Source organism: Strix uralensis, chromosome 35 (genome assembly GCF_047716275.1).
Source record: "Strix uralensis isolate ZFMK-TIS-50842 chromosome 35, bStrUra1, whole genome shotgun sequence".
Lineage (NCBI taxonomy): Eukaryota > Metazoa > Chordata > Aves > Strigiformes > Strigidae > Strix > Strix uralensis.
This window is the reverse complement of record NC_134006.1, coordinates 1,864,350-1,879,488: the sequence shown is the minus strand read 5'-3', so window position 1 is coordinate 1,879,488 and position 15,139 is coordinate 1,864,350. Positions and strand designations below refer to the sequence as shown.

At 56.9% G+C, this 15,139-nt stretch overlaps 1 protein-coding gene across 1 annotated transcript in view; it reads left to right on the top strand.

The window, feature by feature from the left end:
- Positions 1–35: 35 nt before the first annotated feature.
- The window catches only part of LOC141936871 (uncharacterized), a 68,910-nt gene continuing 53,806 nt past the window's right edge, over positions 36–15,139 (top strand). Inside the window, exons 1-4 of the mRNA XM_074854213.1 lie at positions 36–682; positions 1,758–2,095; positions 5,979–6,557; positions 8,043–8,621. Of these exons, the coding sequence (XP_074710314.1) occupies positions 135–682; positions 1,758–2,095; positions 5,979–6,557; positions 8,043–8,621 (2,044 nt within the window). The 5' untranslated portion in view covers positions 36–134. The remainder of the gene's footprint in view (positions 683–1,757; positions 2,096–5,978; positions 6,558–8,042; positions 8,622–15,139) is intronic.

Below are 15,139 nucleotides of genomic sequence, written 5' to 3'. Positions count from 1 at the left end.
AGGGGACATACACACACAGAAAGCCCCTGTGCCTTTACACGTTCACCAACACTAGAAGGGCTCCAGCAGCTGGCAGCACCGTACTGGGTGGTACTGGTCTGAGTGGGAGCTGCTGGAGTAGGTGGCTGCTCTTCATGTGCCTTAAGAGCTCCCAGCTGAGCCCCTTTGGTCTCCCCACAGGGGCTGGGACAGACAAGCAGAAGGAGGAGCAGTGCCAGCCCAGGGAAGAGCAGAGGGGGATGCTGCAAGGGCCCGAAGAGGAGTCCCAGAGCCCTACGGTGGATGTGGAGCACGATGGCCAACAGCAGCCAGATGATACCCAAGGGAGCCACAGACCAAGAAAACCCCGAAAATGCTCTTTCAAAGGGACGTGTGCTGAAGACCCTCAAGAAGCCACAACCCAACCATGGAGTATCTCCAGAGGGAAGGAGTACAAGTGTGAGCACTGTGGGAAGGTCTTCACTTGTGGGAGCAACCTGAACCGCCACCGAAAGATCCACACGGGAGAGAAGCCCTTCAAGTGCCACGATTGTGGGAAGAGCTTCATGCTGAATGGGTACCTGCTGAGTCACCAGAGGACACACACCAGGGAGAAGCCGTATCTCTGCACCACGTGTGGGAAATGTTTCTCCTTTAGCTCCAACCTCCTTGTCCACAAAAGCATCCACACAAGAGTGATACCGTATGCCTGCTCATACTGTGGGAAGACATTCAGGGAGGGTTATCACCTCAGGAGGCATCAGGAATCCATCCACAATGGTGAGTCCTCGCAGGGGCTTAACACTCTATCACATCGTGCACATCCATAAAATGGAGTGGGTGGTCTTTGGGAGCAGTTCTTGGCCAGATCTTGATCGCTAACTGGCTGGGCATCCATCTCCCCATGGGTGGGGTGGTGAGTGATGGCCTTCTACACACTCCTCCTGCCAAACTATTTTTACCTCCACCCATGGGTTTTGTCACTTTTCCTCCTCTTTTCCCCTTCCCAGGTTCACCCACAGTGGGTGGGAGCAGCCAATAGCCCAACCTTGTCCCATCCTGACCTGACCCTTGTCCATCCCCGGCCCTCCCAGGGGATGGGGGGATTTTTGAGGGGATGAGAATGGGTACCAGTGGTGGGTGCTGCTGTGGAATGGGGTAGGAGTGTTGGAGAAGGACGAAGAATTCAGGAGCAAGAGGGATGAAAGAGGAGCTCAGGAATGAAGAATGGACACACACACACACACACACACACACACACAGAGCCATGGGAACCTGTGCTCTTACATCCCTCATTTCTACACGCGCTTGTGCACACCCACACACAAACACAACCCTCATACCTTTAAGTCTACACCCAGGACACACACACACACACAGCCCCTGTGACTTTACGCACTCACCGATGCTAGAGGGGCTCCAGCCGCTGGCAGCACCATACTGGGTGGTACTGGTCTGGGTGGGAGCTGCTGGAGTAGGTGGCTGCCCTTCATATCCCTTAAGAGCCACCAACTGAGCCCCTTTGGTCTCCCCACAGGGGCTGGAACAGACAAGCAGAAGGAGGAGCAGTGCCAGCCCAGGGAAGAGCAGAGGGGGATGCTGCAAGGGCCCGAAGAGGAGCCCCAGAGCCCCACAGTGGACGTGGAGCACGATGGCCAACGGCACCCAGGTGATACCCAAGGGAGCCACGCACCAAGAACACACCGAAAATGCTCTTTCAAAGGGACGTATGCTGAACACACTCAAGGAGCCAAAACCCAACCACTGAGTAGCTCCAGACAAAACATGTACAAGTGTGAGCACTGTGGGAAGGTCTTCGCCTGCGGGAGCAGTCTGAGACGTCACACACGGACCCACACGGGAGAGAAGCCCTACAAGTGCTGGGTTTGTGGGAAGAGCTTCACACAGACAGGAAACCTACTGCGTCACCAGAACATACACACCAAGGAGAAGCCCTTTCCCTGCCCCACGTGTGGGAAACGCTTCTCCTTTAGCTCTGACCTAATGAAGCACAAACGCACCCACAAACCAGAGAGACCGTACCCATGCTCATACTGTGGGAAGAGCTTCCAGCAGAGCTATCACCTCAGGAGGCATCAGGAAGCCCTTCACAATGGTGAGTCCTTGGGAGGGTTTAGCGTGAGATGTCGCAGTCCCTGGGGGAGCTGTGGGTGGGGATGGCCTGGAGAAGCACGTGGTGGGGCTGTGCTGGGACTCCTGCTCCCAGCGTGGCAGCAGTGCTGGGCTGGGAGATGGCCCTGGGGATGGATCTGCTCTGTCCCCAGGTTGGGTTGAACTAGCGGTGGGGATGGTCCTGCTGGGAGCAGGAGGTTGGACTGGAGACCTCCAAGGAATGGAGCTGCCCTGGAAGAACCTCCTTGGTGCAGGGGTGCAGGGGGGTTCCTGAGTTGGGGTAAAGGCTTTGTCTTTCTCCAGCAGGCACCAAGCACCCAGCTGGAGCCAGGACAAGCACCCCCGGTGCTGGAGGAGAAGTTGGAGAGCAAGGAGGAGCAGACACCGACGGGACAAGGGGATGGCGTGAAGAACACCCATGCAGCCACGAGCAAGCTGATGGCCCGCGCCAAGCAGGGGACCTCTAAATGCCCCGAGTGTGGGAAGATCTTCCGCTGGAGTAACAGCATGAGACGTCACCAAAGAAATCACACGGGAGAACGACCCTACAAGTGCCCAGATTGCGGGAAGACCTTCAAGGACTTCTCCAGCCTCATCTCCCACCACAGGGTCCATAAGGGAGAGAGACCGGACAAGTGCCTGGAGTGTGGGGAGTGCTTCAGCCACAGCTCGAGCCTTTCCACGCATCGGAGGACCCACACTGGAGAGAAACCTTCTTCCTGCTCTGACTGTGGGGAATCCTTTACTCAGAAGCAAACACTCATCTTGCACCAGCGCATCCACCCCGGGGAGATGCCCAACCGCTGCCAGCAATGCCAGAAAAACTGAGGAAACTGCGTGTGGCCTCTAAACCCTCCTCAGAGCGATCAGATCAATTAGTAAATTGTCCACAGATTGCAACAATATTTTGGTTTTGTACTCTCTGCGCCACCGTTCTCATTCTGGTACCAAAGAGCGTGGGGCTGGTTTTGAATCCGTGGGGAGGGGCCGTCCAAGAGAGCTGCATCTTCCGCCCGGTGGTCGGGTTTTCCCAGTCCAAAGCAGAAACAGTCTGGCTCTGCTCGACCACCGGTATACGGAAGAAAGCATCTTTCAAATGCAGCCCTGTAAAACCAGTATTACTGTCCGGGACCGAGGCGAGGAGGGGATACGGATTCGGGACCACAGGGTGCACGTCTGGAGTTCTCACATTCACTCCCCTTCAACCCTGTACCAACCTGTGTTCAGGAGAGTGAGGTTTTCTCACCAGTAGCATTGGAGCATTGAACTCTGACTGACGTTCCCTTCACTGTCCACCTTCCAAAAAGGGTTTATTATAGGGTCTAGTCCTTTCCGAGCTTCCAGGTGGCTGGCATTTTGTTTCTTCCTTACCAGCTGGGCTCCTGCTTTTAGCTCCATCTTTTCCAGAGTCACATTCTTCTTCCTGGGATTTCTTTTTTTCGTCCCTTTGTTTTAAATTCACCAGATTCCCTTTTGGGACCAACGTCTGCACGTCCTCAGCCTCCCCACCACCCTTAACACATTCTTTTTACTTTTCAAGGTTCACAACTTTTACAACATCCCTTTTTCTTTAGAAACATTAACACTTTCTGCTCATACATACCTTCCAGCAGCCTCAGATATCAAGCATTTACATTTTGACAAGTTTTGTGATCACGTATTAAACAAAAGACAAATCAACAGGGGCAGCTACATCCCATTTGTCACTTCTGTGACAAATCAACAGTAATTGCAACACAGTTCTATATTGTAAAGTTCCATTTTCAGGCCATTTTTCCCCATCCTCCAGTTGATGTTGTGGCTGCCACTGATTACAACACCGCTGTAACTTACATTTAGTCATGGGAATCGCCTCCTACTTTATTCCCATTTCTCAGGATGCCTCCTAGAGGAGAGCAGAGAGGTGTCTCCTGGGAAGTAGTAGCTCCCATTTTGGTACCCAAAAGGAGTTTCCTAATGCACCTTTTTGTACACCAAAAGATGAACTGGGCAAGGCTGTCAGCGCGGTCCCATCTGGGTCCCCAGGACTGTTGTCCCACAAGCGGGGTCGTTCACCCCCGGTGCCAGACGCCAACACACACCCCGAGCAGAGGGATTGATTTATCCCGTGTGGGCGCAGAGCTGGGGGCTGGTGGTAATTCCCCCCGGCCAGCGCCCCGCCCCAAAGAATTTCCCTGGATTTCTACACTTCAGCCCACACGGAGACACCGGGACTGTAGTGACCGGGGCCGGTTTCTTATCGCTTTGTCCCTCACTGGTTAACAACGCGCCTCGTCGCGATGTCAGCGTAGAGTGTCTTGTAATTCTTGTGGCCCAACTCAAAGGTGAGGGGGGACACGGCTTCTTGGTCTTCAACTGAGTCGGCAGTCGCGGTCTATTCCCCTCCCCGGCTTAATTACGGCCGATTGTGTGTGTGTGTGTGCCCTCTTGGTGGTCCTGCCCTTCCTCCATCCCTCCCTCTCCTCCATCCCTCCTCCTTCTGCTCGTCCTTCATCCCTCCTTCTCTTGGTCCTGTTCCTCCTCCTTCCCTGCACCTCTTCCAGCCTTACTCCTCCCCCATCCCTCCACCTTCTTCACACTTGCCCTGCGCCCACGCTTGGTCCCCACTTTCACAGCGCCCCCCAAAACTCCCCCCCCCCCCCCGAGAGGGCCAGCGATGGAGCTGCACAGCCCCCCCCTTCCCTGCAGGGATTTCCCTGAGGGATGGAGAATCCACGTTGAGCCGCCCCCCATAACCCGCAGCACTCCTGGGTGTCCCCCCCTTGCCGGTACCGCAGGCAGGGTACAGGCAGGGTGCAGGCAGGGTACAGGCAGGTACCTGCTGCCGCCTCTCGGGTGCTCAGCACCCCCTGCCCGGGGCTCAGCACCCACCCGGCTGCAGCCTGTTGTGCTGGTTTGTGTGTGGAGGGGTTGGGAGCGGGGGATGGGGCTACAGGGGGGCTCCTGGGAGAAGATGCTCAAAGCTCCCCCGGCTCCAAGACGGACCCGCCCCTGGCCAAGGCCAAGCCAATTAGCGACGGCGTCGCGCTCTGAGATAAGGGATTTAAACAGGGGAAGCTGGGAGGAGGAGGAGAAAGAGGAGGGTGGGAGGGAAATACCTCTGCAAACAGCGAGGGAGAGGAAGTACGTCAGGAGGGGGGAGGTGCTCTGGAGCAGAGACTGCCCTGCACCCGTGAAGACCCACGGGGGAGCAGATGAACCCCAGAGCCCCTGGGAGGGACCCACATGGGAGGAAGATCGTGGAGGACTGTCTCCGGTGGGAGGGAGCCCACGCCGGAGCAGGGGAGGAGTGTGAGGAGTCCTCCCCCTGAGGAGGAAGGAGCGGCAGAGACAACGGGTGATGGACTGACCCCAACCCCCATCCCTGCCACCTGCACCGGTGGGGGGAGGAGGGAGAGAAATGGGGAGCAAAGCTGAGCCCGGGAAGAAGGGATGGGGGGGGAAGGTGTTTTGAAGATATGGATGTATTTCTCACTGTCCTGCTCTGTCACATTGGTACATTGGTGGGGGTGGGGGTGTTCAAATTCGATTGCTGTTCTTTCTTCCTTCCCCGATGGAGTCTGTCTGTTGCTCAAGCCCGTAACGGGGGAGTCGTCCTTCCCCTGTCCTTGTCTGGATACCCCCCAGCCTTCGGTTTTAATTTTTCATATCCATCCCTGTGGGGGAAGTGGTGATCGAGCGTCTGGGTGGGGCTCAGGTGGCCTCGGGGCTCAAAGCACAACATGGTGCTAACGGGCAAGGCCATGTGGGGTGTGAGAAGGAGGAGAAGGGAAGGGAGGGAGCCGAGCAGGCAGAGACATGGAGTAGGTGGCTGCTCTTCATGTGCCTTAAGAGCCCCCAACTGAGCCCCTTTGGTCTCCCCACAGGGGCTGGGACAGACAAGCAGAAGGAGGAGCAGTGCCAGCCCAGGGAAGAGCAGAGGGGGATGCTGCAAGGGCCCGAAGAGGAGCCCCAGAGCCCCACGGTGGACATGGAGCACGATGGCCAACATCAGCCCGATGATACACAAGGGAGCCACGGAACAAGAAAACCCCGAAAATGCTCTTTCAAGGGGACGTATGCTGAAGACACTCAAGAAGTCACAACCGAACCACGGAGTAGCTCCAGAGGGAAGGCGTACAAGTGTGAGCACTGTGGGAAGGTCTTCACTTGTGGGAGCAACCTGAGCCGTCACCGAAGGATCCACACTGGTGAGAAGCCCTTCAAGTGCCAGCATTGCGGGAAGAGGTTCATGCTGAGCGGGTACCTGCTGAGTCACCAGAGGACACACACGAAGGAGAAGCCGTATCTCTGCACCACGTGTGGGAAATGTTTCTCCTGTAGCTCTACGCTCCATGTCCACCAACGCATCCACACGGGAGAGAGACCGTACGCCTGCTCACAGTGTGAGATGACCTTCCGGCAGAGAGATCAACTCAGGAGGCATCAGTTGGCCATCCACACTGGTGAGTCCTCTGGTGTGAGGTTGACCAGATTTTGGTCACAAACGTGCTGGGCATCCATCTCCCCATGGGCAGCGGTCAGCAATGGCCTCCTTCATCCTACTCCCGTCAAAATTTTTTTTCCTCTTCCCCCCACAGTGGGTGGAAGCAGGCAACAGCCCAACCCTGCCCCATCCCAACCTCCCCCATCTCCATCCCCTTCCTGGGGGACTTTTGGGGTTGTGCAAATGGAGACCAAGGGTGGATGCTGGTTTGGAGTTGGGGAGGCGTGGTGAAGTAGGATTCAGAATGGAGGAGCGAGAGTGATGGAAGTGGAGCTGAAGAAGGGGGGTGGAATTGGAGACCAAGGGTAGGTGGTGGTGCAGGAAGGGGAATCACCCTGTTGGGCTCAGGGTGGTGATACAGGACTGAGCAGCCTTCCCATGGCCATCACGCATCCTGCTGCGACCTCTCGGGATGCTTAGCACCCCCTGCCCGGGGCTCAGCACCCACCCGACTGCACCCTGTTGTGCTGGTTTGTGTGTGGAGGGGTTTGGGAGTGGGGGAGGGGGCTACAGGGGGGACTCCTCTGAGAAGATGCTCAAAGCTCCCCCGGGCTCCAAGTCAGACCCGCCCCTGGCCAAGGCCGAGCCAATTAGCGACAGCGTCCTGGTCTGAGATAAGGGATTTAAACAGGGGAAGCTGGGAGGAGGAGGAGAAAGAGGAGGAGGAAGAGGAGGAGGGTGGGAGGGAAATACCTCTGCAAACAGGGAGGGAGAGGAAGTACGTCAGGAGGGGGGAGGTGCTCTGGAGCAGAGACTGCCCTGCACCCGTGAAGACCCACGGGGGAGCAGATGAACCCCAGAGCCCCTGGGAGGGACCCACATGGGAGGAAGATCGTGGAGGACTGTCTCCGGTGGGAGGGAGCCCACGCCGGAGCAGGAGAGGAGTGTGAGGAGTCCTCCCCCTGAGGAGGAAGGAGCGGCAGAGACAACGGGTGATGGACTGACCCCAACCCCCATCCCTGCCCCCTGCACCGGTGGGGGGAGGAGGGAAAGCAATGGGGAGCAAAGCTGAGTCCGGGAAGAAGGGATGGGGGGGGAAGGTGTTTTGAAGCTGTGGTTGTATTTCTCACTGTCCTGCTCTGTCGCATTGGTACATTGGTGGGGGTGGGGGTGTTCAAATTCGATGGCTGTTTTTTCTTCCTTCCCCGATGGAGTCTGTCTGTTGCTCGAGCCCATAATGGGGGAGTCATCCCACCCCCCCCACATCCTTTGGATTTATTTTTCATCCCCATCCCTGTGGGAGAAGAGGTGATCGAGCATCTGGGTGGGGCTCAGGTGCCCTCGGGGCTCAAAACACAACATGGCGCTAACGGGCAAGGCCATGCGGGGTGTGAGAAGGAGGAGAAGGGAAGGGAGGGAGCCGAGTAGGCACAGACATGGAGTAGGTGGCTGCTCTTCATGTGCCTTAAGAGCCCCCAACTGAGCCCCTTTGGTCTCCCCACAGGGGCTGGGACAGACAAGCAGAAGGAGGAGCAGTGCCAGCCCAGGGAAGAGCAGAGGGGGATGCTGCAAGAGCCCAAAGAGGAGCCCCAGAGCCCCACGGTGGACGTGGAGCACGATGGCCAACAGCAGCCAGATGATACGCAAGGGAGCCAAGCATCAAGAAGACCCCAACAACGCTCTTTCAATGGGACGTGTGCTGAAGACCGTCAGGAATTCACAACCCAACCACGGAGTATGTCCAGAGGGAAGGAGTACAAGTGTGAGCACTGTGGGAAGGTCTTCACCTGCGGGAGCAACCTGAGCCATCACCGAAGGATCCACACTGGTGAGAAGCCCTTCAAGTGCCAGGATTGTGGGAAGAGCTTCACGCTGAGTGGTTACCTGCTGAGTCACCAGAGGACACACACGAAGGAGAAGCCGTATCTCTGCACCACGTGTGGGAAATGTTTCTCCTTTAGCTCCAACCTCATTGTCCACAAACGCATCCACACGGGAGAGAGACCGTACACCTGCTCGCAGTGTGAGATGACCTTCCGGCAGAGAGATCAACTCAGGAGGCATCAGTTGGCCATCCACAAAGGTGAGTCCTCTGGCGGAGGGTTATCCCAACTTTATATCATGCTCAGCAGAAAAATAGAGAGTACGGAGTTTGTGGGTGAGGGTTGTCCAGATTTTGGTCACAAACTTGCTGGGCATCCATCTCCCCATGGGCAGCGGTCAGAAATGGCCTTCTTCATCCTACTCCCGTCAAAATTTTTTTTTCCTCTTGCACCCACAGGTGTTCTCAATTTTCATCCTCTTCCCCCCACAGTGGGTGGAAGCAGGCAACAGCCCAAACCTGCCCCGTCCTAACCTGCCTCATCTCCATCCCCTCCCGGGGGGACTTTTGGGGGTGTGCAAATGGGGACCAAGGGTGGATGCTGGTTTGGAGTTGGGGAGGTGTGGTGAAGTAGGATTCAGAATGGAGGAGCGAGAGTGATGGAAGTGGAGCTGAAGTAGGGGGGTGGAATTGGGGACCAAGGGTAGGTGGTGGTGCAGAAAGGGGAAGCACCCTGTTGGGCTCAGGGTGGTGATACAGGACTGAGCAGCCTTCCCATGGCCATCACGCATCCTGCTGCGACCTCTCGGGGTGCTTAGCACCCTCTGCCCGGGGCTCAGCACCCACCCGGCTGCACCCTGTTGTGCTGGTTTGTGTGTGGAGGGGTTTGGGAGCTGGGGAGGGGGCTACAGGGGGGGCTCCTGGCAGAAGATGCTCAAAGCTGCCCGGGCTCCAAGTCGGACCCGCCCCTGGCCAAGGCCAAGCCAATTAGCGATGACGTCCTGTTCTGAGATAAGGGATTTAAACAGGAAAAGTTGGGAGGGGATGGAGAAAGAGGAGAGTGGGAGGGAAATACCTCTGCAAACAGCGAGGGTGAGGAAGGACGTCAGGAGGGGGGAGGTGCTCTGGAGCAGAGACTGCCCTGCAGCCCTGGAGACCCACGAGGGAGCAGATGCCCCCCCAGAGCCCCTGGGAGGGACCCACGTGGGACGAAGATCGTGGAGGACTGTGTCCCGTGGGAGGGAGCCCACGCCGGAGCAGGGGAGGAGTGTGAGGAGTCCTCCCCCTGAGGAGGAAGGAGCGAGGGAGGGTCTGGGTGGGGCTCAGGTGCCCACATGCCACTAAGGGACAAGGCCATCAAGGACGTTAAACCTGCCCAGTTACGGTTAACGAAGACATTAACCACAGACAAACCTCTCTGACTCCGCTAATGGGGGATCTTCCTGCCAACAGTAGAAGGTGGAAGCTCTACCATGAGCTTTGCAGCTGCTGAGGATGCAACACTGGAGGGGGGACTGTGCGTACGGAGGAGGCGATGAGCAGGGGAAGGGGGGCAGGGGCAGAAAAGGGGGGGACACACAAGAAAAGGGTGTAAAAGGGGCTGGCACTGCAGTACAAGGGGGTTCTTCTGTGCATTGGCCATTGCCATTGGTCCTGTCTTTGATATTCAATGTCTGAACTCTTTCTGGCCCCAGTGCTGGCTCCTGGGGGGACTGGTGTGAGCGGGTTTGGGGTCATCTGCAGGAGTGAGGCTGGGGGTGTTGGGTCCCTGCTCTGTGGTGCCAGATGATACGCAAGGCACCACAGAACAAGAAGACCCCGAAAATGCTTTTTCAAAGGGACATATGTTGAAGACCCTCGGGAAGTCACAACCCAACCCCAAAGAAGCTCCAGAGGGAAGGACTACAAGTGTCAGCACTGTGGGAAGGTCTTCACCTCTGGGAGCAACCTGAGCCGTCACCGATGGATCCACACAGGAGAGAAGCCCTTCAAGTGCCAGGATTGTGGGAGGGGCTTCAGGGAAATTGGGCAGCTCCGGGATCACCAGAGGACACACACCAAGGAGAAGCCCTTTCCCTGCATGACATGTGGGAAACACTTCTCCAATAGCTCACACCTCGTTAGACACCAACAAACTCACACAGGAGAGAGACCGTACCCCTGCTCGCACTGCGGGAAGAAATTCCGGCGACGTTCTCACCTCAGAGAGCATGAAAAAGCCCTTCACAATGGTGAGTCCTCGGAGGGGCCTTAACCCCGTATGGCATCGTGCTCATCCATAAAATGGAGAGGAGGGGGTTTGCGGGTGGGGTTGGCCAGGTTTCAGTGAGGAACTGGCTGGGCATCCATCTCCCCCTGGGCAGGGGTGAGTGATGGCCTCCTCCAGTCTCCTCCAGACAAAATATTTTTTACCTCCACCCATGGGTTCTCTCACTTTCTCTCTTTTTTCCCTCTTCCTGGGTGAAAATGGGGACCAAGGGTGGATCATGGTGTGGAGTGGGGGAGGCGTGGTGGAGTAGGGTTCAGTATGGAGGAGCGGGAGGGATGGAAGTGGAGCTGAAGAACGAAGAGTGGACACACACATGCACACACACTTACATACGCATGCGCAGACACACACACACCCACACACCGACACCCCCCCACGCCCGCCATGGGCACCTGTGCACTTACATCCCCCATTTCTGTACACACTTGTGCACACCCACACACAAACCCCACCCTCACACCTTCCAGCAGAGTTATCACCTCAGGAGGCATCAGGAAGCCCTGCACAACGGTGAGGCCTCGGGGGGTTTAGCCTGAGATGTCCCAGGCCCTGGGGGAGCTGTGGGTGGGGATGGCTTAGTGCAATGGATTTCTCTTTCTCCTGCAGGCACCGAGCACCCAGCTGGAGCCAGGACAAGCACCCCCGGTGCTGGAGGAGAAGTTGGAGAGCAAGGAGGAGCAGACACCGACAGGACAAGGGGATGGCGTGAAGAACACCCATGCAGCCATGAGCAAGCCGGTGGCCCGCGCCAAGCAGGGGACCTCTAAATGCCCCGAGTGTGGGAAGATCTTCCGCTGGAGTAACAGCATGAGACGTCACCAAAGAAATCACACAGGAGAACGACCCTACAAGTGCCCAGATTGCGGGAAGACCTTCAAGGACTTCTCCAGCCTCATCTCCCACCACAGGGTCCATAAGGGAGAGAGACCGGACAAGTGCCTGGAGTGTGGGGAGTGCTTCAGCCACAGCTCGAGCCTTTCCACGCATCGGAGGACCCACACTGGAGAGAAACCTTCTTCCTGCTCTGACTGTGGGGAATCCTTTACTCAGAAGCAAACACTCATCTTGCACCAGCGCATCCACCCCGGGGAGATGCCCAACCGCTGCCAGCAATGCCAGAAAAACTGAGGAAACTGTGTGTGGCCTCTAAACCCTCCTCAGAGCGATCAGATCAATTAGTAAATTGTCCACAGATTGCAACAATATTTTGGTTTTGTACTCTCTGCGCCACCGTTCTCATTCTGGTACCAAAGAGCGTGGGGCTGGTTTTGAATCCGTGGGGAGGGGCCGTCCAAGAGAGCTGCATCTTCCGCCCGGTGGTCGGGTTTTCCCAGTCCAAAGCAGAAACAGTCTGGCTCTGCTCGACCACCGGTATACGGAAGAAAGCATCTTTCAAATGCAGCCCTGTAAAACCAGTATTACTGTCCGGGACCGAGGCGAGGAGGGGATACGGATTCGGGACCACAGGGTGCACGTCTGGAGTTCTCACATTCACTCCCCTTCAACCCTGTACCAACCTGTGTTCAGGAGAGTGAGGTTTTCTCACCAGTAGCATTGGAGCATTGAACTGTGATTGACATTCCCTTCACTGTCCACCTTCCAAAAAGGGTTTATTATAGGGTCTAGTCCTTTCCGAGCTTCCAGGTGGCTGGCATTGTGTTTCTTCCTTACCAGCTGGGCTCCTGCTTTTAGCTCCATCTTTTCCAGAGTCACATTCTTCTTCCTGGGATTTCTTTTTTTCGTGCCTTTGTTTTAAATTCACCAGATTCCCTTTTGGGAGCAACGTCTGCACGTCCTCAGCCTCCCCACCACCCTTAACACATTCTTTTTACTTTTCAAGGTTCACAACTTTTACAACATCCCTTTTTCTTTAGAAACATTAACACTTTCTGCTCATACATACCTTCCAGCAGCCTCAGATATCAAGCATTTACATTTTGACAAGTTTTGTGATCACGTATTAAACAAAAGACAAATCAACAGGGGCAGCTACATCCCATTTGTCACTTCTGTGACAAATCAACAGTAATTGCAACACAGTTCTATATTGTAAAGTTCCATTTTCAGGCCATTTTTCCCCATCCTCCAGTTGATGTTGTGGCTGCCACTGATTACAACACCGCTGTAACTTACATTTAGTCATGGGAATCGCCTCCTACTTTATTCCCATTTCTCAGGATGCCTCCTAGAGGAGAGCAGAGAGGTGTCTCCTGGGAAGTAGTAGCTCCCATTTTGGTACCCAAAAGGAGTTTCCTAATGCACCTTTTTGTACACCAAAAGATGAACTGGGCAAGGCTGTCAGCGCGGTCCCATCTGGGTCCCCAGAACTCTTGTCCCACAAGCGGGGTCGTTCACCCCCGGTGCCAGACGCCAACACACACCCCGAGCAGAGGGATTGATTTATCCCGTGTGGGCGCAGAGCTGGGGGCTGGTGGTAATTCCCCCCGGCCAGCGCCCCGCCCCAAAGAACTTCCCTGGATTTCTACACTTCAGCCCACACGGAGACACCGGGACTGTAGTGACCGGGGCCGGTTTCTTATCGCTTTGTCCCTCACTGGTTAACAACGCGCCTCGTGGCGATGTCAGCGTAGAGTGTCTTGTAATTCTTGTGGCCCAACTCAAAGGTGAGGGGGGACACGGCTTCTTGGTCTTCAACTGAGTCGGCAGTCGCGGTCTATTCCCGTCCCCGGCTTAATTACGGCCGATTGTGTGTGTGTCCCCTCTTGCTGGTCCTGATCTTCTCCATCCTTCCCCCTCCTTCATCCTCACTCCTGCTCCTCTTCCATCCCTCCCTCTCCTCCATCCCTCCTCCTTCTGCACCTCCTCCATCACTCCTTCTTCTGGTCCTGCTCCTCCTCCTTCCCTCCCCCTCTTCCAGCCTTACTCGTCCCCCATCCCTCCGCCTTCTTCACACTTGACCAGCACCCACTCTTGGTCCCCACTTTCACAGCGCCCCCCGAAACTCCTCCCACTCCCCGAGAGGGCCAGAGATGGAGCTGCACAGCCCCCCCTTCCCTGCAGGGGTGTCCCTGAGGGATGGAGAATCCACGTTGAGCCGCCCCCCATAACCCGCAGCACTCCTGGGTGTCCCCCCCTTGCCGGTAGCGCAGGCAGGGTACAGGCAGGGTACAGGCAGGTACCTGCTGCCGCCTCTCGGGGTGCTCAGCACCCCCTGCCCGGGGCTCAGCACCCACCCGGCTGCAGCCTGTTGTGCTGGTTTGTGTGTGGAGGGGTTGGGAGCGGGGGAGGGGGCTACAGGGGGGGCTCCTGGCAGAAGATGCTCAAAGCTGCCCGGGCTCCAAGTCGGACCCGCCCCTGGCCAAGGCCGAGCCAATTAGCGACGGCGTCGCGCTCAGAGATAAGGGATTTAAACAGGGGAAGTTGGGAGGAGGAGGAGAAAGAGGAGGAGGGGGGAGGGAAATACCTCTGCAAACAGTGAGGGAGAGGAAGGACGTCAGGAGGGGGGAGGTGCTCTGGAGCAGAGACTGCCCTGCACACATGGAGACCCACGAGGGAGCAGATGCCCCCCCAGAGCCCCTGGGAGGGACCCACGTGGGACGAAGATCGTGGAGGACTGTGTCCCGTGGGAGGGAGCCCACGCCGGAGCAGGGGAGGAGTGTGAGGAGTCCTCCCCCTGAGGAGGAAGGAGCGGCAGAGACAACGGGTGATGGACTGACCCCAACCCCCATCCCTGCCCCCTGCGCCGGTGGGGGGAGGAGGGAAAGCAATGGGGAGCAAAGCTGAGTCCGGGAAGAAGGGATGGGGGGGGAAGGTGTTTTGAAGCTGTGGTTGTATTTCTCACTGTCCTGCTCTGTCGCATTGGTACATTGGTGGGGGTGGGGGTGTTCAAATTCGATTGCTGTTCTTTCTTCCTTCCCCGATGGAGTCTGTCTGTTGCTCGAGCCCATAAAGATGGGGTCATACCGTTCCCTGTCCTTGTCTGGATCCCCCCCGGCCTTTGGTTTAATTTTCCTCCCAGTCCCTGGAGGGAAAGGGGCAAGGGAGCATCTGGGTGGGGCTCAGGTGCCCTCGGGGCTCAAAGCACAACACGACGCCAACGGGCAAGGCCATGCAGGGCGTGAGAAGGTGGAGAAGGGAAGGGAGGGAGCCGAGCAGGCAGAGACATGGAGTAGGTGGCTGCTCTTCATGTGCCTTCAGAGCCCCCAACTGAGCCCCTTTGGTCTCCCCACAGGGGCTGGGACAGACAAGCAGAAGGAGGAGCAGTGCCAGCCCAGGGAAGAGCAGAGGGGGATGCTGCAAGGGCCCAAAGAGGAGCCCCAGAGCCCCACGGTGGACGTGGAGCACGATGGCCAACGGCAGCCAGATGATACGCAAGGGAGCCACGGACCAAGAAGACTCCGGAAACGATCTTTCAAAGGGATATATGATGAAGACCCTGAAGAAGCCACAACCCAACCACAGAGGACTTCCAGACAGAAGAAGTACAAGTGTGAGCAGTGTGGCAAGGTCTTTGCCTGGGAGAAAAGCCTGCGCCGTCACCAACGGACCC